The sequence below is a fragment of the Podarcis liolepis genome (genome assembly GCF_965112155.1).
Source record: "Podarcis liolepis genome assembly, chromosome: 16".
Classification (NCBI taxonomy): domain Eukaryota; kingdom Metazoa; phylum Chordata; class Lepidosauria; order Squamata; family Lacertidae; genus Podarcis; species Podarcis liolepis.
This window is the reverse complement of record NC_139567.1, coordinates 28,702,499-28,728,132: the sequence shown is the minus strand read 5'-3', so window position 1 is coordinate 28,728,132 and position 25,634 is coordinate 28,702,499. Positions and strand designations below refer to the sequence as shown.

At 45.6% G+C, this 25,634-nt stretch overlaps 1 protein-coding gene across 1 annotated transcript; it reads left to right on the top strand.

The window, feature by feature from the left end:
• Positions 1-11,470: 11,470 nt before the first annotated feature.
• On the top strand, positions 11,471-22,770 carry LOC310695646 (peptidyl-prolyl cis-trans isomerase FKBP2-like). Its single transcript, XM_083480312.1, has 2 exons — positions 11,471-11,648; positions 22,458-22,770. The coding sequence occupies exons 1-2, from the start codon at positions 11,508-11,510 to the stop codon at positions 22,725-22,727; spliced, it is 411 nt and encodes a 136-aa protein (XP_083336438.1). The 5' UTR covers positions 11,471-11,507; the 3' UTR covers positions 22,728-22,770.
• The last annotated feature ends 2,864 nt before the right edge of the window (positions 22,771-25,634 follow it).

The following is a 25,634-nucleotide window of genomic DNA, read 5'->3' as shown; positions in this document are numbered from 1 at the left end:
ATTGCACACACAGCATCTGACCAGGTAGGAGGCTGAATGGGTGGCACTGGGTGGGAGAAAGCCCTCTACTGTACCTGTGGGCAGGGGGCAAGCCTAGGGGCACAGAACAGGCGATCAAGGGGGAATGGTGGGAGCTGCTGTCATCTCCAGCATCTGCCTTAATCTGCCTAATGGTAGGGCAGGCCCTACTGAATTCAATGGGACTTACTTCCGAGTAGACACATGCAGGGTTGTGCTGTGCTGTGTCTTCTTTGCTCGTCCCCAAGACTGAAGAAGCTGGATTGCCCAAAATGAACAAGATGTTCAAAATGAACAAAAAATGAACTTAGTTTGTCTAATTCCTCCAAGCCACCCAATAGTCCTGACAAGGTGCGTTGGGGAAGTGTTTTTCCTGGAACAGCGGGGCAAGCAAGGGGAAAAAGATGGAGAATGAGACAACGCGATCAGTTCACAGGGTTCCTCCTGTGTTCGAAAGAACATGGACAGCCTCTTCTCTCTGGGAAATAGTCTGAGTGGGTGAATTTGGCTCCAGCTAATTCCCAGACAGAACTTTACATCACAGATATACAAAACCATCACGTATTGTTTAACACAGTGACAACCTCCAACCCACCCCCAACAGAGAGCCCAGAAATGTCCACGGGAACATTCCCCACCCTCCACCCACAGGCTTTGGAAATGACCTTCACGTGGGGCTCCAGCCTTCATGGAATTATAGCTGTGGGAATCTGCACAAGATTCCTGCTGGCTTATGTCCATCAGGAATCCTGTGTGTGCTGACTCAATGCCGATATGACAGGGGCGGGGAGCCTCACACATGGTTTCCTTTTTCTTTTGGCAAATGTGGCCTTCCGGGGCTTGCTCTCTTGCCCCCAGGACCGCTCCCAGTGGTTGGATGCAGCCTGCTCAACAAAGCCAAGTGTCACATCTGATCCCTGGGACATTGCACATAGGGGAAAGCAGCATTTAGGCCCCCTACCCTTGCATTATGACATCCAGCCTCTCAAGGCAGATATTTGCAATCAGTTTGCTAGGAAATTCATTGCAATGGGCTTCCAGTTGGGAGGGTGCAGTGAGGTGCTACTGTTCACCTCATCCCAGTCGGCCCCTTCGCTGCTGCTTACCAGGAGGTAGAGGAAGGAGTGAGGCAGTGACACCCCACCGCCATGCAATCTGCCACAGTCTACAGGCTTGCATTGTAAGTTCCTTACTTGTGTTCCACCTATGGCATGACTATGCCCATCAGTTGCTTTTCAAAGATGGTTGTCTTGAAGGCGCTGCTGCCATCTGTAGAGGCTTTGGGATCCTCTGCATTGCCTTCTTCTGCCCTGGGTAAGACGTGGACAATACTGAGCACATTTAGTCAGAAATAAGTCCCACTGATTTATAGAAAGAATGTACAGGAAAACCCATTAAACCTGAAATAGCTCACCTGTTGTCTGCTGCAGAATTTCATCATTCCCATCTGCCTTCATTCATATTCCTTCCGCACATGGGGAACTTCTAATGCACCCCAATGCCTGGCTGAAGAGGCAGGCTGTTGTTCTCTTTCACAGAATCATAGAATTGTAGAGTTGGAAGGGACCCCAAGGGTCATCCAATCCACCCCTCTGCAATGCAGGAATCTCGGCTAAAGCATCCCCTTTAGCCCTCCAAGCAGACCCTCCAAGTGTCCCTATTTTCCAGGGACATCCCTGACTTCCCTTGATCTGGACACTGTACTTCTGTCCAGTGCTATTTTTCTAGAAAAAGAGGTTCTCTTATAATGCAATGGTGCCCACATGAGAGGCGCTGGAATTGAGTTCTGGTGAGTTCTGAATGAAAAAATGCCATGCTTCTGTTGATGACGAAACTTTCCTCTTTTGGAAGAAGCTTCCAAGGTAGCAATCCAGGGCCAGCTTACCTGAGGAATATGCCCAAATGAACTTAGTGGGGACTTACCTTTGAGTTGACATGTATAGGATTGCACAGTTCTTCAGTATTCTCTTCATAAGGGTCTCAGGGTCCCATAAGATATTGAACCACAACTGAAGAACCATTGACCTACCGGCATTATTGAAGGCAACCATGAACCATAGAAACTGCAAGGATTGTTTCGAGTGACCCTGGGGAGCATTTGAGCTAAGCGGCCTCTGATGGGTGGCATTTGCCAGCCCATAAGTTCTTAGAGAAAGGGACCGTATTCCCGCCCCAACCTCTTAACAAATAACAGAAGGCAATTCTTAGGAAGACTTGCTAAGCTGTTGGCTGCGAGTCAGGGAGCATTAAAAAAACATAAAGAAACATTTATTTTATCCAATTTCTCTCCAGAGCTTTGTTTGACATAATTACAAATGGAAGAGCTTATTGTTAGTCTCCATCTTACACTGTACAGGCGCAGGACTCTCAGAGCCGCGCTTAGCTCTTAGATTACTTTAGAGACTTTGCGTTAAAGAGACTTGATAAAGCCAGGGTCAAATTCGGGCTTTGGGGAGATTTAAGCTATTAATAATGTGGAGGGAGTTGTTAAGATAAGGCTCACTGGAAACTGATATACAACCATTTTGCATGGTGGATAAAAAAAATACGAATTGGGAAGTTTCAAGTGCAAAGAGTGTCAGGCTGGTGTCAGGGCCAAATGTAGCCTCTGTCTGGCCCCTGGGACTCTCCCCAGGCTGTAACCTCCTCCTCTTATTCCCAGGCAATGCCCCTCAATAGTGAGCCCCACTTCACACTCTCCAGGCTTGGCTCTCTCCTTGAACTCTGACCTGGCATCTTGCTTGCCTGGGTGTTCTCTAAGCCATGCGCAGAAAACTGTGCAACCGGGGCAAGGACACTGAGAGAAATGTAATGTGTGAACCAGCAGGCCGTGGACAGAGTCAGCAGGAATGCTTGGGCTTGTGGCTTCTGGATAAATGGTTGCCGGCCAAATCCAGGACCCACCCGTTCACATTGCTCCTGCCTTCCCTTGAATCACAAATCCAAAGCTGGTGCTGGGACAGGGTGTTTGGAGCTGTAGAAGGGGGGCCTAAAATGAAATGAAATATGCTGCCAAGGGGGTGGGAAAAGGTAGCTTCTTTTCACTGTTCCATTCCATTCCATTTATGTCTTCGTTCTCGCAGCCAGAAGCAGTCCCTGAGGCGATTTGCAGGGACAACCTGCAACATGTATAATAGGTAAAGTAAAGGGACCCCTGACCATTAGGTCCAGTCGTGACCGACTCTGGGGTTGCGGCACTCATCTTGCTTTATTGGCCGAGGGAGCCGGCATACAGCTTCCGGGTCATGTGGCCAGCATGACTAAGCCGCTTCTGGCGAACCAGAGCAGCGCACGGAAACGCTGTTTACCTTCCCACCGGAGTGATACCTATTTATCTACTTGCACTTTGACGTGCTTTCGAACTGCTCGGTTGGCAGGAGCAGGAACCGAGCAACGGGAGCTCACCCCATTGCAGGGATTCGAACCACCGACCTTCTGAGTCCTAGGCTCAGTAAATTTTACTGTTCTTGTCATTGTTTTCAAGATGTATAATACAAACCCATGAAAACAATGACAAGAACAGTAAAATTTATGAATTGCTTCCTATGAGGCATCTCATATATCAAACGATGGGATACATAGAAACAGCTAAAACAATATTTCACATACTTTTTCTTTATACATTGAATGTTCATAATAACAATAAATGTTCATCTACCAACACCACCCAATGAGATAAAGCACCCCCCTGCTGCTCAGGGATGGACAAAACAGACTGTTTTCATTTCCATGCAGTTATCATTTTTCTAGTCTCAAATTCAGTTCTCCACATTTCTGCATATTTCCCCTCAGGAAAATTTGTTAGCATTTTATTGCAAACTTTCCCCAGACACATTTGCTTATGTGATTTTCTCTGATAGAAACCCTTTGGCAACCAATTTCCTCTAATATAATGCAAGTCCCCCCCCCCACTTATTTGCATTTTTCATGCACACTTTCCCGTAATACACACATTTTTGCACACACTGTCAGTTTGGAGAAACTGCACCACAAAATTTAGAGAAACACGAATTTCAAAGGCAGGCTGGATTTTGCTTTGCATATTGTTTCAGAAAGCATGAATCAAGTAGGTTTGCATTAAAATCCCAGCGTAACTCAATCTCTCCGGCATCTCCACATTTCACCTGGTTCCTACTTCAAGAATAGCAATGACACGTCATACACGACAGTTCCTCTGCAATTGGATTCAACCTTTTCGTCGTTTTGTTGTATAAACACAAACAAGGCATTACATTGTCAGATGGTTTCCTTCTTGAGACTCTATGGGTAACCCTGGTGTATTAAATTACACTTTTTTCCCCAAAATGTGGGAAGTCCATCCAGGGCTGGAAGAAAAATGTGAGAACAGCTGGTCAGGGATGAGATCTTTAAATCCCCAGGTGCTCTGTGAAAAATAAATGGTCCGCCTCAAAAGCTGTTGTAACCAGCAAGGCAATCAACCCTTTGGTGATAGAAGACTGTTTAGTATGAAGATTTGATTCCAGCTTCTGGTCTGATATCCAGGCTTCTGTTTGAGAGCTTTTAGCCTGAGCACATTGCGCTCAGAATCACTTTGGGGACATGGAGGCTGATAAATTATCTGGGAATTTCTCATGTTAATCCCATTCTCCCATTCCACCGTGGTCTCTCTCTTCCTCCCTGAGAGCCTCCCCAATCTAATGGGATAATGCTTCTGATCAATTCCCTCTGACTCAAAGGCCATGTGGACTTTCTCAGAAGTCCTAACCAGGTTGAGACTCTAGTCCTATGAGCATGTTTATTTATAATTTCCCCACTCGCTGTTAGTCTTGGCTGCAGCCTCTGCTTTGGAAAGAATGCCGGTTTCCAGAGAGGATGAGGCCAGAGTGACTGGCCTGGGTCCCAGCGCCCCCTTGGCTTTTTTTTGTTAGGGGGAAAAGGCTCAGGGTATAGGATTCATTGGCTCTGAAAGATTAATAATAATAATAATAATAATAATAATAATAATAATAATAACAATATACCACCCTATACCTGGGGGTCTCAGGGCGGTTCACAAAATAAAATCAAGATACAAAACCACAAAATACATAAAAATATAAACAACAACCCAATAGCCCCCCCAAAAAAACAGATTTTAAAAGGGTATAGGATGTAAATCAGATCAACCAAAGGCCTGGTTAAAAAGATGAGCGACGCAACCCGAGAGTCGGCCACAATGGGACCTAATGGTAAGGGGTTCCTTTACCTTTACCTTTACTCCTGACTCTGGCCCCTGACATGGACCAGTAGTCTGACTTGGCGCAAGGCAACCTCCTACATCTCTATATGTCTACTTTTCAGTAGCGGTCAGGGTCATGTGGCCATGCCACACACCTGACCTCCCTCTGCCTATCAGGATGGAGTGAGGCAAAGCAATGGTGAGGCAGCACATTAGAAAGCCCTACATTGGTTCTGTGCCAATCTCAGCACCACCTCGTTCCTCCCCCTCTTCACCGTGGTCTGCAGCAGCAACTCAGTTGTTGGGTTGTCAGATGAACAGCGCAGCCCCAACATGCCGTCGGCTACCGCTGCTTGTAACACAGGAAGGAATTGACACAGAATGGATCCATCCATCTCTACTCTTAAAGTAAACCCCATTGAGTTCAGCAGATCGTACTCCCCTGCTAAATGGATATTAAAGTTACCCAACTGTGATGCAGTTTCCGGAATCAAATTCGTCTCTCCCTAACTTGAAACGGGGTGCAAAAACGCCCGACCAAATTGTGAAATTGGGCAGATGGCAAGAGAGCTTTGCACCCCGATTTCTGTGTATCGACTGGCAGGTGAGTCCCAAATACGGGTTCCGTTGGTGGTTCCTGCCAATCAAAGCTTTGAAAAGGGCTCCCCCCGCAGCCCAGCCTTTCTCATAATAAAATAATAAATCTGGGAAAGAAAGAGGAGAGTGGGATTATTCAAGAGGGCTCCATCTGTGACACTGCTAATGATTTCCAACTGTCTCGCAGCCGAGCAAGAGCCGCTATCAATCACAGGGCCAGGGAAGCTGTGTAACGGATACTACACAAACACTGCATTTTTCTGGGTCACCACAATGCTAATACTTCCATAAACATCAGGTTATGACACGTCTGACTTCATCTCCATCAACACAGGGCGCTTGGGATTGAATGCAGCCTTGGTGGGAAGAGCATGAGACCAGCGTTCCTGGGGCGAGAGTGGCTCAGGAGCAAAGCACCCGTGGATCTTGAAGCCAGGTCCCTCAGCACCTCGTTCAGCTCTGCGCCCACTAAGCCACACTGTCTCTTGCATACTAATTTTCAAATGATGTGTCAGGAGAATTGCTAGTGTTGAGGAGGAGGGGGTCCCCTCACCCCTTTCAATCCTCCAGTCTTGTCTCTGGTTACTTTGTGCTGCCTTTGACTCCCCCCCAGATTCCAGTTTTAGGTAGAAGATGGTGCGTTAACCCCTCACAGGGGTGTTAGGTATGGAGGAAAATTTTGATTTGGTTCATGTGTTAATGTGCACCCACCAGGTTTGTGCTTCCCAAAACAATACACAAAATGGAACGTATCCGACCTTCGAAATTAAAACCTCTCTGAATTTTGCAACGCAGTTCTTCAGCCACAAAACGCATCTATCAGTGAAAATAACACACAAAATACATGATATCAAATGGCTTCCAAATCAATATGAGGAGAAATGAATATTAAAATGCTGACCGAGACTCACATACTGATGTAGAAATAAAACAAACTGAACTGAACTTTGCAAAGAGTGATCATAGGGAACTATAAGGGAGCTTTCAGAAGCACTATTCTAAGAGAAAAAGTTTGCAGTTTGGGCACCGTATTTCCCAAGCTCCATAGGAATCCACTCAAGAATTCAGTTCCCATGGAAGAAAACTAACATGTCTGAATTGTCCCTCTTCCGTTCCTATATCACTTTCTTAACCCAAGCAAGCTAAAGGCAAAAGAGGAGTGAACTGCTGGGCAATGAGTCCACACAATTAACTGGTGAAGCAACCCTTGGAAATGGATAGCGCTGGCTTATTAGCAGATGACCCAGAGCCATTTTCCAGCTTAGCTGGAGCCCATGAAGGGCGCCAATTTTTGTTTGATTGTGTTTATTTTAAACATTAAGAGAATCGAATAAAAGCCCAAGCTGAGGAGGACTCAGATGTCATATGTGCAAATGGCTCAAGGTGCTGGGAAAACAAGCCACAGAAAGTTGGTCTTCTATCTCTCACCTTTGTGCACAATCAGTTTTCTGTGTGTGGATGGAAGAAATGTCTGGGAGGGTTTGTTTTCTGAGAATCCAAGAAGGTCTTGGCATTCTTTAAATTTTTATTTTATCTCTCCTTAAAACTGAATGACAATTGATCTCAAGGTTTCCACAGGATTAAAATTTGCACTTGGTTGCATTGGAAATTGAGGCAGAGCGTTGTAGTGGTTAGAGCACTGGACTAGGACTAGGGAGTGGGATGATGACCCGAGGGAAACTCAGATTCAAATCCCCTCTCAGCTGTGATGGTGACTGAGTAATCTGGCACATCCCTCTGAGAGAATGCACTGTAGATCACCAGGTGACGGCAACAGGTCAACTGGGAGCCAGAAACCTCCATCAATCTGTTTAAAACCCCCCAGAGATCTACAGCAGATCCCAAATCCACCTTCAGCCCACCCCCTATTCTGGAGCAACCAAAGGAATCAAAACAATTTCATGAATATATTAAGGAATATATAGAAATCACTGTGGATATTGTTGGGACAACCTTGCCTGCCTCTCAACTATTTAACAACAGCAACACCACCGTTTTAATCTAATTTGGGCTGCTGAAATGAAAACTTGCTGGGAATAGCCTTTGGTGTGAAATGACTTTGAACTCAGTTCTGATGAGGTGGCCATGTGTCCTACTTTATAAAGGGCAAACATCCTTTTAAAGCAGTGGTGGCCAAACATGGCCCTCCAACTGTTTCAGGACTACAATTCCCATCATCCCTGGCCACTGGTCCTGTTAGCTAGGGATGGTGGGAGTTGTAGTCCAAAAACAGCTGGAGGGCCAAGCTTGGTCACCATTGTTTTAAAGAGTCATTGAAGAATAGCCCCCTATTTAAATATGTCCTCTGTTTGAAGGCATCCAAGTGCTTTTTAGAGATAAAGAAGAACTATAAGAATGGAGAACAAGGGGGATTGCCAAGGTGCCCACCAGCAGTTAGCAAATTGGCAGCAGACTAAGCAGGGAGATGCAGAAATCACCCAGTCGCTCTTTCTGTCTATGGTGAGATGTATTATATTTCTGCTTAAATGACAACAAGAATTTCGAAATGTGCATATAAACACATACACATATACATGTGAGGCAATCCTCTAATTAAGGAACAGCTTCTCTGTGATGGACCACACCTAAGGAGGCCAAATTTCAGCAGTGGATTTGTATCATTTGTAAAAAATTTTACAAATGGAGACAATGGCAATATAAAATATTATGCTAAAACCCTTAAGCCTCACAGCTATTGCAGGAATGTTGCCAGGTGGTGGTGGGAAATAGAAGCCCTTCAAAGTTATGTTTGTTTTGAAAGGATCAAGGCCACTTAGGTGACAAGGGGATGGGGCAACCCAGAAGGAATTGGATTCTCATCTCAGTTTCATGTGCTCAACAGAGTTACAGCAGTAGGAAATCTCTAGGGGTATCAGAGTGGTGGTGTAGGCTTTTCCTGCAAGGCAAAAATTTCCAAGGAGATGTGTAAAGCAGAACCAGTTAGGGGTGGGGCCTGGGGAGAGGGGTTGGGGCTCAGGCAGGGACAGACCTGAGGGCCAGGTTGAGAGGCTTGGAGGACTACATTTGGCCCACAGGCCTCAGTTTCCCACCCTTGTTCATGGACTGGAGTTGAAGTCAATGTCAGCGCTGGCTCCAGTTTTTTTTGTGGGAGAGAATCGGGCAAAATTCTCTCAGTGGTCCCTCCGTAAGTTGCTCCCTCCTCTCTGCTGCCCATCCGTCTGTCCTCTCCACCCTTGGACCCCGTCTCCAGGACAGAGGAGGGCACCAGGCAAATGTCCTCCATCGTCAGTCTTGCCACTGCTTCATATTCCAAAAGGGCAAGAGAGCAGGCAGAAACATCCACGAGGCAGAGATGGCACAGAGGAGCTCACTCCTCCTGGCCGAAGACTCCTTCTATCTCAGCTGGGGGAAGGAAGAGGTCCCCTCCCTTCCTTGCCTTAGCTTCATGTCCCGGTATTAAAGGTTCAAGATCCTTCTCTGATGTTGCCATTGGTTACCTGCTCCAAACGCACCTTTCCCCACCTCCACTCCAGGTTTTCCCTGAATACAGAAGCTGGATTGTGTCCTTTGCACGTCACAGTACTTTCTTGCATTCCTGTACTTTTTGTTGCTTCTCTTCCTAGTTTGTGCTGATGGTTTTATTATATATATATATGCAATATTTTGGGGGGGGGCATTTTCATTTGCTTAGAAAGTGGGATAGAAATGGTCTTACATAGGTTTAATTAGAAGAGGAGGAGGAGCGGCAGGCTTTGGGGAGTCAGCAATCGGCCCCTTGCCTCTGTGTAGCCTTGGTTGGGGGCCCTTTGATGCTGACCCCCAATTCTGACTCCGGTTGACAGCTCTGGACTCAGTGGTGAAGAAGACGAAGACGAAGACGAAGACGAAGACGAAGACGACGACGACGAAGAAGAAGAAGAAGAAGAAGAAGAAGAAGAAGAAGAAGAAGAGTTTGGATTTGATATCCTGCTTTATCACTACCCTAAGGAGTCTCAAAGCGGCTAACATTCTCCTTTCCCTTCCTCTCCCACAACAAACACTCTGTGAGGTGAGTGAGGCTGAGAGACTTCAGAGAAGTGTGACTGGCCCAAGATCACCCAGCAGCTGCATGTGGAGGAGCGGAGACGCGAACCCGGTTCACCAGATTACAAGTCCGCCGCTCTTAACCACTACACCACACTGGTTCTCACTGGTGAACCTTGTGCTTAGAGTTGGATGGCCCTGGTGAATTGAGGAGGGCTAATTAAGGACCAGCCCAACAGAACCACTTTGCCGATGAATGAATGGGAATGTTTGCACAGTGTAGTGTGTGTTGCCAAAATAACAATATCCCTCTTCTTCTGCATACATTGTAGACGTGATCCCATTTGGAAAGCCCATCTCTTTCCCTCGAATTGTTTATCAAGAATTGGATACCATCTCGCCTTGCATGAGGAAAATAATATTTCTGAGCTCTCCTCGTGATTGAACCTGACACTCAGCAAACTCCCAGGCTGCATGCATATGAAAATTCCCTAGATCACTGGCAGGTCAAGGCAAGCCTCACAAAGAGCGTTCAGTGTAAAAGTTGCATTTCAGACGGTTCACCTGGAATTCAATCCTCCAAACTGGAGGAGATGATAATCTTTGTTTTCGTTTGGAATCACCACAAAGAATCCATTGCCTTAAAAAAAATAAATGTTAACCCTCCCAGCTGAGGCCTACAGAAGCACCATATTTCCACAGAGGAAATATGGTAAGGCCTGAACAACTTGTGAGTCTTGATCCAGCAGGCTGCAAGCAGCCCACCTAACCAGAAGTGGTGGGCTGCAAACCTATCCTGCCAGGGTGCTTAGGCCCTGGCAACTACCTGGGTAAGGCTTGTGAGAGTGCTAGGCCAGGCAGTCTGCCGTTTCACATATTGCAGCCATTGAAGTAATGTGAAATGTTGGGCAATGTATTGAATAATGAATATACAGTCGTACCTTGGTTCTCAAACGCCCCGGAAATCATACGTTTCACCGGAAGTGAGTGTTCCAGTTTTCAAATGTTCTTTTGGAAGCCAAATGTCTGACAGGGCTTCTGTGCCTTCTGATTGGCTGCATAAACTTCCTGCATCCAATCAGAAGCCACGCTTTGGAAGTCGAACGTTTCGGAAGTCGAATGGATTTCCAGAACGGATTCCGTTCTACTTCCGAGGTACAAGGCCAAATGTATATGAAGAGGCCAAATGTAGACAGGTAGCCTACCACCTGTGGAATACTTTCTGCAAAAAAGCTCACCTAGCATCCATTTTACAATTGTTATAGGAGGAGGGTGTTGCTTTGAATGATGCCCATGGGTTCCAATCAAGCCTGTGATTTTGTAACTGCAAGACTATAGTTTGAAGCAGAAAGGACTGTCGACGTAGGACTCAGCTACATTTGTAAAGATAAAGCACTTTATATGAGTTATAACACCATGACACCAGATGGCGCTGTGGAGTCCTGTCTTTCGCCAACGGGATTTACCCGTATGAAGTTTGCAACGCGTTTAACTGATGTGTCTAGGCCACTGGACAGATGCAGGGGGAGGGCTGTGCACAGCCCTAGTTTATATAGGATATTTTAATGTAAGTTCCCTCAAGGCTTCAGCATAGGTGACGGTGCTGGGCTATGGAGATCCTTCAGCAATGTGTCCTGATGGAAGGCTGGTTGGATGTGGCAGTGATCCATGTTTAGAAAACCAAACGGTTGGGGTGGTATCCGTTGAGGAAAGGAGAGGAGCTTATGCAATGCAGGTGAGCCAGGGAGCAACGTTACTCGCTCTGGTGCTGTGTGCAGTCTTCTCACTAGTGCTGGGCATGGAAGGGAAACGGAAGCTCCAGATTGGGGTCAAGAAGCAGGTGGACAACTGCCCCATCAAGTCCCGCAAGGTCTGCCAAAAAAGCTGAAAAACATTTTCATGTATGTGACAACGGCTGCGAGAGTTTTAGTAGCACAAGGATGGAAGACTGAAGAAACCCCAACTAAAGAATTATGGCAAGAAAAATTGATGGATGGACTATGCAGAACTGGTAAAACTGACATACTGTAGCACCCTGCTTGTGGTTAACGCTTAGCTGGAATGAAATATTCAACGCAGCAATAGAGAATTTAAAATAATTATTTATTTGTCAGACAAATAAATGAGAGGCACAGTGGTATATGGTTACCAAGCTCTGGCCTGGCCTCCTGCCATTATGGCCAGCACTTATATTCCCTTAATCCAGCCCCCTTTGCTCCTCCTTGGGCTGCCTCTGTCCAATCAGCCTGGTTGGATTTCCTATTGGCTGATTGCTATAACCAATCACAAAAAGATACACCCATATCCTTCTGTCCTTATAAGGAACACAAACAGCTATATATTGTTACATCTATAAATGACAAATAAGTAGTAATATATCTTACATGTGTCTCAACAAGGAATCTTAATTACCAGCTCACCTCTTGCCCTCCCTGCCCTATTGCCTTCTAAAACAAATGGTTAATCTTAAATTTTTATCTTAAACATATGTCAAGGATCTTGAGTTTCACATCAACATTGAAAGATATCCTTCATTTGAAGGTTTCTAAACAAATGTCTGACAGCTAATATATCAGGACAGCATTTGATGGCGTCTTCTTGTCTGGCAAGAGGCTGGACTGGTGGCTGACTTAATTTCAAGATAAATACAACTCTTCTAGCATTTGTTAAATCCTTTGCATAATTACATTTAAGCCAACATATTTAATACACAACACAGATAGCCTCTTAAAAGGAATAAGGCCTTTTTAAAGTAGAGAGAGAAAGAAAGAAAAGGACTCAGTTTAAAACAGTTTCAGAAGAAGCCTCCCCCCCCTTCAGCAAGCTGCTTTTCCCATTATCTGTTTAAGGAAGAAACAGCTTTAAAAAGACTTCCCAGCTAGATGCTTTAAAAAGACTTCCCAGCTAGATGCTTTTTTCTCCCATTTACCTCTGGCCTTAGAAAATACAGCTCAAGGTTTAAGAGGCCCATGGTATCATTTTACTATTTGCCCATTCCTAATTATGTTTATCTCTGCCTTTGTTATCTTCTGTAACATGTAGGGTCAATGTCCTGCTTTTAGTCTGTAATTTCAGCTTTTATGACTTTGAGAATAGCTTTCTGCTATCAATCAAAAAGGGGCCCCTTGTCTTAGGAGAATGGCCAAGGTTTTCTCTGCCTGGCATTGAAACATTTGAAAATCTTTTAGGCTCTCTCTAATATACAAGTCCTGATCAAACATTAATAAAATGCAGGCTTATGCCTGATGCCTCATTCCCCCCTTTCAAGCTCAAGGACCTTCGTCCCAAGTGTCCTTGATAGCTTGACCTTCATCATATTCCTGAGGTAAAGCTCTGTATAGGGCCATGATATGAGGTAGAGTTTCATTTGAAACCATCTTGCTAATTGTACTTCTAAAACATGAGATGATACATGGCATCATACATAAAACCATTACCACTACTGTCAAGAAAAACAAGCAAGACAATAGTATCCCTTTGAGTCCTGTGACATTAGGTAACCAATTGGTGAGCCATCCCATATCCCATCCTTCCCATGTTTGTACTGGGACATGTGCTATATTCTCCATCTTTGTGGCCAACACACGGATTGCCTCACCATTATCTGAAATGTTAAAGCAACAGGCATTCCCTGTCAAGTTCAAGACTCCACATAGGCCTCCCTGCTTGGCAAGTACATAATCCATTCCCATTTTCAGCTGCAAAATGGCGGCTCTACTTTCATCCAACTGTTGTGCAATAAGTCTCAAACTCCGGGCCGTTGCATTGGTTACAAGTTCCACTACTGCTTGCAATCGAATTATTCTGTTTAGATTATAAATAGGATCCCGTGCCCCTTGTATGAGCTCACCAGGATTCCAGGAGGCAGGATCATAATAGGCTATAATGCGCTCTGGTGGCCAATCATCAGTACCGCTCCAACTTTGGGTACTTCCTCCTGCTATATGAGAAATATCAGCGTTTCTTCGTGTTCGCTTGGGCAAATTAGTAGGCATAATCCACATTGGTGGTAATACCCATCCCAGGAAACAAGTCCCACTCCATTTGGAGGGGAGTTTCTTGTATGCCCATTCTCCACATATCCACCACAACCATCGTGTCTGAGGTCTTTGGTACGTGGAGTACAGAAGGCGAAATAGCAAAAGAGGTAGAGAGTTCACAGTGCAGTATGTTAGATTGCCTTTTTCTGTCACAGTTATGTTCCATACCACTTTCCATGCATGAATAAAAGGAGGTGCACAGGGCAAGGCATCCCGAGTTCGATAGGTAGTATCGTGTGCCCAGGTATTCTTAATATTATCCCAAGTATAGTGACAATGAGAAGAGCCTATCATGGTAGAATCAGCTGCATCTGATGATTTATGTACACAGAATTCCCCTTGTACAGGTATAACTCGTAATGGTTTAGTTGAGTTCCATCCGGGAAAATTCTGTACTTCTGTCTGGTTTGGTATTTCGCTTACCATACCAATGGCATCTAATGGTATCGGTAATAAGGGCATACCTCCCTCTGAATCATCTGGCCCAAGAGAGCAAACAAGGCAATTGGTCCTATTTGCAACATTGGCTACCATTTCAGCTAAACCTACCCACATATTGTGGTCATGGTGGAATCCATATTTAGTCAATTTGGCCAGATTCAAGGACCCTTCCCCTTCCCAAGGGATCAGGATTAATAATAGAATCATGTTGATGTCTAGCATATGCATTCCTTCCACAAAAGATTACCTTATAGTGATAGCAAATAAATATTAGTCCCAATATAATTCCCCCAGTGACAGAAATGGGGAACCACCAAGACCAAAACATATATCCCGAGGATCCCCAATGAGTAATATCTCTGATAATTGTTCCACAAGGGGGTGGGCAGTCAATTAATTGTATAAGAGAATCTTTCCTTTCACAATCGCTGGTTCAGATGCTCCTCAAGCTTCAGGCGTGCGCAGGTCAGCCAGCTTCCAGGTTGTGGCTGCAGCAGGCCGGTCGTCTAATGTTGCCCGTGACCTAGCCCGTTCCCGGTAGGGCTAGATACAGGGGTTTTTGGAGAGAGTCAGTTTAAGAGGATTAGAGGGGTCACCTTTGCACGTCCAACTGCCTTCGGACTTCTTCAAACGGGAGTGATGAATCCAGGGGGTCACCTCAGCTACCTTCACCGCTGTTGGAGTAGAGAGCAAGACGGTGTAAGGTCCACGCCACTTAGGTGCAAGTGGATCACGTTTCCACTCTTTCACCCATACGCTATCGCCAGCCTGGAACTGATGAATCGGCTCGGCAATGCTGCACGGCGTGCGCTCGAGGACCCACCTGTTAAGAGAAACAAAAACACGGGAGAGAGATTGCACTTGTCCCTGTGTCACATGGTCTCCTATTTGTTTAAGATCAGCTGGAATATCCTGAACAAAGGAGGGCGGTCTCCCATACAGGAGCTCAAAAGGTGACAACTTAAGTCTTTTTGTGGGTGCACACCGAACACGAAACAGTGTTATGGGTAACACATCTACCCATCCCAATCCCGTTTCCTGGGTTAATTTTGCCAATTGGGTTTTCAGAGTCCGATTCATTCTTTCAGTTTTCCCTGAACTCTGAGGCCTATAGGCTGCATGCAGTCTCCATTTCACTTGTAGGACTCGACATACTTCTTGTACTACTTGATCAATGAACGCTGGCCCATTGTCACTTCCAATGCATCTAGGTAATCCAAACCTCGGGATCAATTCAGTGAGGAGTCTCTTAGTTACCTCTCGTGCCTTTTCAGTTCGGGTGGGAAAAGCTTCAACCCATCCGGTAAGAGTATCTACAAACACAAGGAGATACTTGAATCCCTTAGAAGGGACCAGCTCTGTGAAGTCCACAATTAGGCTTTCCATGGGGACATATCCCACATGTTGGATTCCAGGAGGTTGTACCGGTCCCTGCCTGGGATTGTTTTTAGCACAAAGAACACATTTCTGTGAAATGCAAGTTGCTAATTGTGATAGGTTAATAATATACAACTTCCGACTGAGACTCTCTCTGGTTGCAGTACCGCCAAGGTGAGTAGATTCATGATAATTTCTTACAATTGTGCCTGCTAGATGATGAGGTACATAAATCCTATTGTTTGGCAGGATCATCCAACCGTCCTTCACAACTGCTCCTTCCTGTTCAGCCCACTTCCTCTCTTCTGGGGTATAGTGAGGTTTAACTTCTTCTGGAGCTACCTCTGGTATGAGGGCTGCTATAAATCCTCCCACAGGCTTTTGGGCTGCCTCTCGAGCTGCTTTGTCAGCAGCATGATTTCCTCTGGTTATTGGATCCCTTCCTCGTCCATGACCTTTGCAGTGCATTACAGCAATCTGTTCTGGAGCCCATACTGCTTCTAACAGGATTTCTACTTCAGGTCCATATTTCAAGGCCTTCCCGTGGGCTCCTATTAGACCTCTTTCTTTCCATAGAGCACCATGTGCATGCAGGGTTAAGAAGGCATATTTAGAATCAGTATAGATGTTTGCCTTACATCCGGCTGCCAATTGCAGAGCTCTAGTTAAACCTATAAGTTCAGCTTTTTGTGCTGAGGTGCCAGCAGGCAAAGCTTCAGCTTCCACAACTTCCTCATTGGTGACCACAGCATATCCTGCTCGTCTGGCACCTTCATGCAGGTAACTGCTACCATCAGTATAATATACAACATCTGGATTTTTCAATGGTTCATCTTTCAGATCGGGTCTACTGGAATAAACTTCATCCATTATTTGGAGACAATCATGTGATTCTTCATCATCTACCTCTGGTAGGGGCAGCAAAGTCGCTGGATTGAGCATATTCACTACTCGTAGATGAATCCTGGGATTTTCACACAATAGGCCTTGGTACCTAGCCATCCTTGGGTTCGTTAGCCAATAACTACCCTTATATTCCATGAGTGTCAGAACAGCATGAGGTACATTCACATACATTGTCTGGCCGAAGGTAAATTTATCAGCTTCTTTGACAAGGCTTGCAGTGGCCGCTACTGCCCTTAGGCATGGAGGCCATCCTTTTGCTACTGAGTCCAATTGTTTTGACAAATAAGCTACTGGACGATTCCAACTTCCTAATCTCTGGGTCAGGACTGCCGCTGCAATCCCATTCTGTTCATGTACATACAGCTGAAAGGGTTTTTCCGAATTAGGCAGTCCAAGGGCTGGGGCCTCCATAAGTCGTTGTTTGATAACTAAAAAGGCTTGTTGCTGCTCAGGTCCCCATACGAATGGGTCCTTTTCTGCACCTCGAGTGCTTTCATGTAAGGGCTTGGCCAGACTGCTGAAATCAGGTATCCATAGTCTACAAAACCCTGCTGTTCCCAGGAATCCTCTGAGTTGTTTCCTTGTGGTAGGTTCCTTGATAAGGCAAATAGCTTCTTTCCTCTCTGGCCTCAATGCTCGTTGTTGGTGTGAGATGTCAAAGCCCAAATATTTGACCTTTTCTAAACATAACTGTGCCTTTTTCTGGGAAACTCGGTAGCCAGCTTCCCAGAGCAAGTGGAGCAGTTCCTCTGTACCTTCTTTACAGGTATCAAAATCCTTTGCTGCTAGTATAAGGTCATCTACATATTGCAGAACCACCTTTTCTCCAGGTATTGAGGGGTAACTTGTTAGATCCTTCGCCAAGGCAGTGCCAAATAAAGTTGGGGAATTTTTGAATCCCTGGGGCAATCTCGTCCAAGTTAGCTGGCCTTTTGTTCCTGTCAAAGGGTCTTCCCACTGGAAGGCAAATATAGGTTGGCTCTGTGGTGCCAGCCGGCAACAGAAGAATGCATCTTTCAAGTCCAATACAGTAAAAAATGTTGCTTCTGGTGGGATCAAACTCAGCAGGGTGTATGGGTTTGGTACATTTGGGTGCAAGGTCTCGATAGCCTGGTTTACGAGCCTCAAGTCCTGCACTGGCCTGTATTCATCTGTCCCAGGTTTTCGAACAGGCAAAAGGGGTGTGTTCCATTCTGATTGGCAGGGCTTAAGCAGACCATATTTTAATAGGCGGTCCAAATGTTTCTGGATGCCCTCTGCTGCTCGCCGGGGTAAAGGATATTGCTTTACAGATACAGGGGTAGCCATAGGTTTTAAGGTTACTACAATTGGAGCTATATTCTTGGCCATTCCTGGTGGGCTATTTTCGGCCCATACTCCTGGTGGCACCTGTAGAGTTCGGAGGAGCTTGTTTAACTCTGTATCCAATGTAGGTTGGACTTGCAGGGCTGACATTAGGCGCCATGATTGTTCCTTAGGTACTGAGAGGGAAATTATTCCTGCTGCCTTTGATGGCAATTTCATTTCTGGACCTCGAGGAGTGAAGGTGATTTGGGCCTGCAATGTGGACAGCATATCTCTACCTAAGAGAGGTATTGGACACTCAGGTATATACAAAAACTGATGGGTTAAACGATGTCCCCCAATCTGGCATTCCAAAGGTTGGAGGAAAGACCTCTTAGCTGACTGACCAGTGGCACTTTTAATGACTACACTTTTGGATGCCTTTTTCTGCAATAGTTCTGGGAGTACTGAGTATTCAGCCCCAGTATCAATCATAAAGTCTATTAAATGGCTTCCTAATTGGATCGTGACCGTGGGCTCCTGGAAGCCTAACTTTATGGAGTCCGGTCGTTCCTAGTCTTGGGTAAAATCCTCCTCTGCCAGTCCAATGACATTGTCCCTACTCCGTCCTTGTCCAGGTCTCTGATATCTTCCATCTCGAATCATTCCCCGTCCCCGTCCCTGGTTTCTTGGGCCGGAGCCTGGGCCTGGGCCTGGGCCTGGGCGTACTTCTTCCAACCTCAGGGGTTCAGGACACTCCCGCTTCCAATGACCCTCCTTCTTGCAATTTGCACATTGATTCCTTCCCAGTGGTGGATTCCTTCCCCGCCCTCTTCCTCCATTTAAGGGGCGGTAGTCTTGCTTTACTGCTGTGGCTAGCATTACCATCTTTTCCTTCTGCCACTTCTTCTTCTCTTGTTTCTCAGCCTCATCCCTATTCCGATAAACTCGGCGTGCAATGGCCATAATTTGGCTCATCAGCATCCCTTCCCATCCTTCTGATTTCTGAATTTTCTTACGAATGTCAGAAGCGCACTGGGCCACAAATGTAGCAGTAATCATTCTGCTGTTTTCAGGGGCTTCAGGGTCAAAAGGAGTCCATATACGATAGGCTTCTTGCAGCCTCTCTAAAAAGTCTCCTGGACTCTCATTTGGTTTCTGTTCTACTTCTGAGACTTTAGACATGTTAGTGGGCTTCTGGCATGCCCTGCGGATACCTTGCACAAGCGTCTGGCGGTAGGTGGTAAGTCTGGCCAGGTGAATTACATTGTTTGGATCCCAATTAGGATCTTCCAAGGGAAAGTTGTCTTGGAGATGACGGTCAATATTAAAAATATTTCCCACTCTGGCCTGCTCACGCAAATATATCTGTGCCTTTTCAATTATGTCTCTCCTTTCCTCAGTGGTGAACAGAGTATTCAGGAGCTGGCGGCAATCTGTCCAAGTAGGACTATGAGTATTTATTATTGAAGTCACCAAGTCCATCATAGCCTGAGGTTTTTCTGCGAAAGATGGGGTGTGTGTTTTCCAATTCATCAGATCTGTAGTTGTGAATGGAATATATTGCAGGGTCGACGTTCGAGGTGGCCTTGGTCCAGGTAGCCCGTTAACCAGCACAGGCTCCTCAAGTGCATCAAATACTCTTCTGAGAGGGGCTACTACGTGATCTTTCTCTTCGCTTTGCTCTAGGGGCCTCAAATCATAGGGGATGGTATTTGTCCCAAGGCGTTCTTTTAGCAGCTTTATACGCCTGGCTGTATTGCTTGCTGACCGATTAAGGTCTCCCTGTAACTTCTGTAATAATTCTCTAGGACTTGGATGTACAGGAGTTTGGGGTAGGCAATCAGTTGTTTCACTAAAAGAGACTGTAGATGGAGTTCTACTGGGACTCACAGATGGAATAACCACTTCTGCTTGGGCTTTATTATAGGCCTCCAATGCCTCCTGAAGATATTTATCATAATCTATCAAGGAATCAAGTTCTGTGACTCCAGCCCCATTATTCATTCCACTTTCTTGCCTTGGGGTTACAACTGGTGGAGGGTTTGGATTAGGCTCCCTTCGATGTGGAGCATAAGGTGGAGGTGGAAGCAGCTCTTCCTCTGGTCCCTCAAAAATGGGTTTGAGTTTATTTGGCAAGATTCCTTTCCTGGCTTCAGCTTTTACAGCCAATAATTTGCATCGTTGGACTTTGCATTCCCTTATCCATGGAGGATTTTTATTTAATGTGCTCAGCCAGGAATCTATATATGAAAATTGTTCTGGGCACCCTCCAATTTCTTTGGCGATGTTAGACCAAAGTTTGCTTACTAAATTTATATCAAAAGTTCCCTGAGATGGCCATCCAGTATTTTGCTTCGGCCACTCTAATTCACATAACGTTCTCAGGCGCTCTGGCGTCATTTTGACTCCATATGCCCCTGAGAAGGCTTTCTTAAAATTATTTAACATACATTCAAGAGGTGTATTTTCCCCTTTTGAACCCCCAACTCCCATTGTATGGCCCTGTGAAGTATCCACTCAGTCACTCACACACACGCTTCGTGGGGTTTCTTGCCCAGATGGAGTCGCCTCACTGGGAACCGAAGTACTACCCACTCCACACTCAGGTCAGCTACAGATTGCTCTGTACTTTCTCACACATACAATGCGCTGGATACTTCACCACACACTACCTCCCAACTTCCCCTTTTCCCCCACCAGACCACCATCTGATATACCCAACCACCTAGCGTACTCAGTTCCCACTTACTGAGACGCAGAAGTTTGATCAAGACTTCTCTTCCTCCCAATTAATTGGAGGGCCAAAACCCCTTAGTGCACTTACCCCTGGTTGGTTCCGTTTCCCCCCGGTCCGTCGCCGCCAGTGAGCAGGGTATCAGACAGACGAGACTTCTGCGTTCCCCCTGGAAAAATTTACCAGTGCGCGCTTGGGTAAGCAGTTTAGAGATCCTCTCTCTTGTACCCTGCTCAGTAGAGCGAAGGGGCTGCGTTCCAGCAGACCACTTATCCGAGTCACAGGGCACCATAAAATGTAGCACCCTGCTTGTGGTTAACGCTTAGCTGGAATGAAATATTCAACGCAGCAATAGAGAATTTAAAATAATTATTTATTTGTCAGACAAATAAATGAGAGGCACAGTAGTATATGGTTACCAAGCTCTGGCCTGGCCTCCTGCCATTATGGCCAGCACTTATATTCCCTTAATCCAGCCCCCTTTGCTCCTCCTTGGGCTGCCTCTGTCCAATCAGCCTGGTTGGATTTCCTATTGGCTGATTGCTATAACCAATCACAAAAAGATACACCCATATCCTTCTGTCCTTATAAGGAACACAAACAGCTATATATTGTTACATCTATAAATGACAAATAAGTAGTAATATATCTTACATGTGTCTCAACAAGGAATCTTAATTACCAGCTCACCTCTTGCCCTCCCTGCCCTATTGCCTTCTAAAACAAATGGTTAATCTTAAATTTTTATCTTAAACATATGTCAAGGATCTTGAGTTTCACATCAACATTGAAAGATATCCTTCATTTGAAGGTTTCTAAACAAATGTCTGACAGCTAATATATCAGGACAGCATTTGATGGCGTCTTCTTGTCTGGCAAGAGGCTGGACTGGTGGCTGACTTAATTTCAAGATAAATACAACTCTTCTAGCATTTGTTAAATCCTTTGCATAATTACATTTAAGCCAACATATTTAATACACAACACAGATAGCCTCTTAAAAGGAATAAGGCCTTTTTAAAGTAGAGAGAGAAAGAAAGAAAAGGACTCAGTTTAAAACAGTTTCAGAAGAAGCCTCCCCCCCCTTCAGCAAGCTGCTTTTCCCATTATCTGTTTAAGGAAGAAACAGCTTTAAAAAGACTTCCCAGCTAGATGCTTTAAAAAGACTTCCCAGCTAGATGCTTTTTTCTCCCATTTACCTCTGGCCTTAGAAAATACAGCTCAAGGTTTAAGAGGCCCATGGTATCATTTTACTATTTGCCCATTCCTAATTATGTTTATCTCTGCCTTTGTTATCTTCTGTAACATGTAGGGTCAATGTCCTGCTTTTAGTCTGTAATTTCAGCTTTTATGACTTTGAGAATAGCTTTCTGCTATCAATCAAAAAGGGGCCCCTTGTCTTAGGAGAATGGCCAAGGTTTTCTCTGCCTGGCATTGAAACATTTGAAAATCTTTTAGGCTCTCTCTAATATACAAGTCCTGATCAAACATTAATAAAATGCAGGCTTATGCCTGATGCCTCAATACAAGCTATGGGACAAGGATAACTGTGACTTTAAAGATGAATGGGAACCCTTTACAAAGTATTTGAAGACGCAACAAAGCGAACTGGACTCCTTGGCTGGTTTTGAATAAACATTCACAAACTTTTTATTGATAATTATTACTTAAATAGTTTGAGGATCAATACAACTGTGTAACATGCAGAAAACAGCATTTTTAGAGAAACCAAAGACTGGAACTGAGGGAAGTTGGGGGGTGGGGGTGGGGGTTCTGTGGGGGGAGGGAGGGGGAGGGAGGAAAAAAAGGGGGAAAATAAGGATGATATGTTTCTACATAATATGTTTTGTCTTAATTTTGAATAAAAAAGTAATTTAAAAAAAAGTTCCGCAAGGGTGATGTGCTCCACATGCATTATATGGGCAAGTTGGAGGATGGGACAGAGTTCGACAGCAGCCTGACTTGTCATCAACCGTTTATCTTCTCCTTGCGGACTGGACAAGTCATTAAAGGCTGGGATCAGGGCCTGCTTGGGATGTGCGAGGGTGAGAAGAGAAAGCTTGCCATTCCCTCTGAGCTGGGTTGTGGGGACTGGGGAGCACCACCCAAAATCCCAGGTGGCGCAACCTTAATCTTTGAAGCTGAGCTGCCGAAGATTGAGTGAAGGCAGGAATTGTAACGACCTCTCTTTGGGGGAGAGGGCATGTGGGCAGGGAGGTAATCTCGAGACGCGCCCCAGGATTTGTAGATACCGATGGGCCAAATAAAAGCACAGACCAGAAAAAAAACCCCAAGCGGTTATAACTATGTCCTGACATCTGCTTTTCTTAATTTGTGGGATGTTGTAGAGTTTGGACATGGGGTGCTCTGACTCTATGGGCTTGCTTTTACCCGAAGAGAAGAAAAACTTCCCACCCAAAAGAAAAGAGGGGCGCGTTTTTTATTTTGCTGGTGGGAACCCTGCCGTGTCTTCACTGCCACCCTTCGCCTGAAGAAATGTGCCAGACATGATGCTCTCCTCCCTCCCTGCTGTCTCAGAAATGGACTTGGCCTACAGACGGGGGCTGATCCGTCTGGGCAGGAGGGAGGGCGAAGCGGACCTGATAACAGGGCCGGAAACCCATCAGAGACACCCGGCAGCTCTCGCCCTCTGCGCCTCGTCAAAATTACCTGCCAGAGGAGCCTCCGCTCCAGGCCTGCACCTTGTCAGCCCTTCTGGGGAACAGGAAACAGCTGCTAGGCGGGGAGGGGGGGGAGTCTGGAAACATCAGTGGAAAGCAGGGTGGTGGTGCTGAGGGAAGAAAGCCATTCATAACTTTTCCTCATTACCCAGCGTGTTTCGGAGAGGATGGGGCATTTTGAAGGGACAGCGGTTGTTGAAAAATCCTCTGGCACCGAGGAGAGAAGCCGTATCTGGTTGCTATTAGCTCAGCCAGGGATTCTCTCTCTCTGTGTGTGTTAATTGGGCAATTCGTTTTTGCTTTTATTTTAAAAATGTGCCCTTTATGTGGATAACTCAGTGATAGTTGGTTCCCCTTGTCTGACAGGTAACCAGTCTTTTGGCACCTCAGGCTCTGCTGTTGGCCAGGGCCACAATCGCAAGGCAATGGGAGTGACAAGAAAAACAGAGAGAGAGAGACAGACAGAGAGATTGGGCAGATCACAGAATTGGAGAGTTGGAAGGGACCACTAGTCCAACCCTTCAATGCAGGAACCTTTCAGCCAACATGGGGCTCGAACCCATGAGCCCGAGATTAAGAGTTTCATGCTCTACCAGCTGAGCTATCTATTCAGCACTTGAGTTGTTTTTTTGAGCTAGATTTTTGCTGCCCCTAGGCATTATGGGCTCCATGATCACTGCAGATGGTGACAGCAGCCAGGAAATTAAAAGACGCCTACTTCTTGGGAGAAAAGCAATGACAGACCTAGACAGCATCTTAAAAAGTAGAGACATCACCTTGCCAACAAAGGTCCATATACTAAAAGCTATGGTTTTCCCAGTAGTGATGTATGGAAGTGAAAGCTGGACCATCAAGAAGGCTGATCACCGAAGAATTGATGCTTTTCAATTATGGTGCTGGAGGAGACTCTTAAGAGTCCCATGGACTGCAAGAAGATCAAACCTATCCATTCTTAAGGAAATCAGCCCTGAGTGCTCACTGGAAGGACAGATCCTGAAGCTGAGACTCCAATACTTTGGCCACCTCATGAGAAGAGAAGACTCCCTGGAAAAGAACCTGATGTTGGGAAAGATGGAGGACACAAGGAAAAGGGGACGACAGAGGACAAGATGGTTGGATAGTCTTCTCAAAGCTACCAGCATGAGTTTGACCAAAGTGCCTGGCGTGCTCTGGTCCATGGGGTCACAAAGAGTCGGACACGACTAAACGACTAAACAACAACAAGGCATCATGGCCAATGTTCAGGAAAGACGGGAGATGTAGTCCATAGATCATCCAGAGGACACCACTTGAAAGAAATAATAGCCAGCTTTTGCAAGGTTTTCTTTTGTTTAAGCAAACAAAAATCTGCTCTAGAAGCTTTTGTTCAACCAAAACAACAGATGGTCATGTGTTGATGTTTTTGCAAGCGTGGCATAAAGTGGGGTGAATTCAGACCCGAGGTTCAAATGTGGCACTCCAGGTCTCTCTACTTGGCCTTGGGAACTTCTCCAACCATGAGGCCACACTGTGGGCCCATAAAAACACATAGCCCTCCCTGATGAAGGTGGAGATGCTGTAATTCCTTTTCCCACAATGCTCATGTTTCCAGGTTTTCACTGTGAATCCTTCCAAAGAAAGAGAGGGAGACAGAGAGAGATGTTCCTCACATCCTCTCTTGAGCACAGCGCTGCTCTGATTTCACAGCCTTCCTCTGGCCAAATTCTAAATACATCTTGAATGTTTTAGACAAGATACTTTTACAAAAAAACTGGTTCCAGATTTTAAATCCCTGTATGTAGCCCAAGTCCAAGGTCCTTCTGCTCCACTAAGGACCAGTTCTCCAAATCTCAGTATTATCCTCTTTTGAGGAGGATTTATAGCTCAGTGCCAGACAGAGAATGACCCCGGATGCCGCTTGGCTTCCATTCCATCAGTTACGCAGTTTGTCAGTGTGGGTGATGCTGCCTTGTCCAATTCTTTCTCTCCTGATTTTAATTACACAGTGTGGGCAGTTCTAGGAAACAGTCGCTGTGAACTGCTTGCCTCACAGTCCGTTTTAAACTCCTTTTCTGTTATGGTAGAGGCGGTTTGCACTTGTGAAATCCACATTGCAACCAGCCACTGCACCAACATCGCAGAGTAGGGAACCGTTTCCCGTTTGAGGGCTACATTTCTTACTGGGAGATCTTCTGAGGGCCACGTGCCATTGATGGGCAAGGCAAATGCAAGAGTAGGGACTCAGCTAGACTGGGAACGAAAAAGCAATGTACTGTACGTGCGTTGTAGGTGTGATATAACATTGTGCCGCCAGATGGCGATGGGGAGTCCTGTTTTTCCCTACCTGTTTTCCCTGTTTAAATTTGCAATGCTTTAAACTGAAACGCTTCTTTGGTGTGTCTAGATCCAGC

What these genes read in the sequence shown, in the direction of transcription:
- LOC310695646 (XM_083480312.1), top strand. Translation starts at nt 11,508, where the DNA reads ATGCAGGTGAGCCAGGGAGCAACGTTACTCGCTCTGGTGCTGTGTGCA. An exon ending in GCCCCATCAAGTCCCGCAAG is followed by an intron (nt 11,649 to 22,457) that starts GTCTGCCAAAAA and finishes AAGTTCCGCAAG; the next exon opens with GGTGATGTGCTCCACATGCA.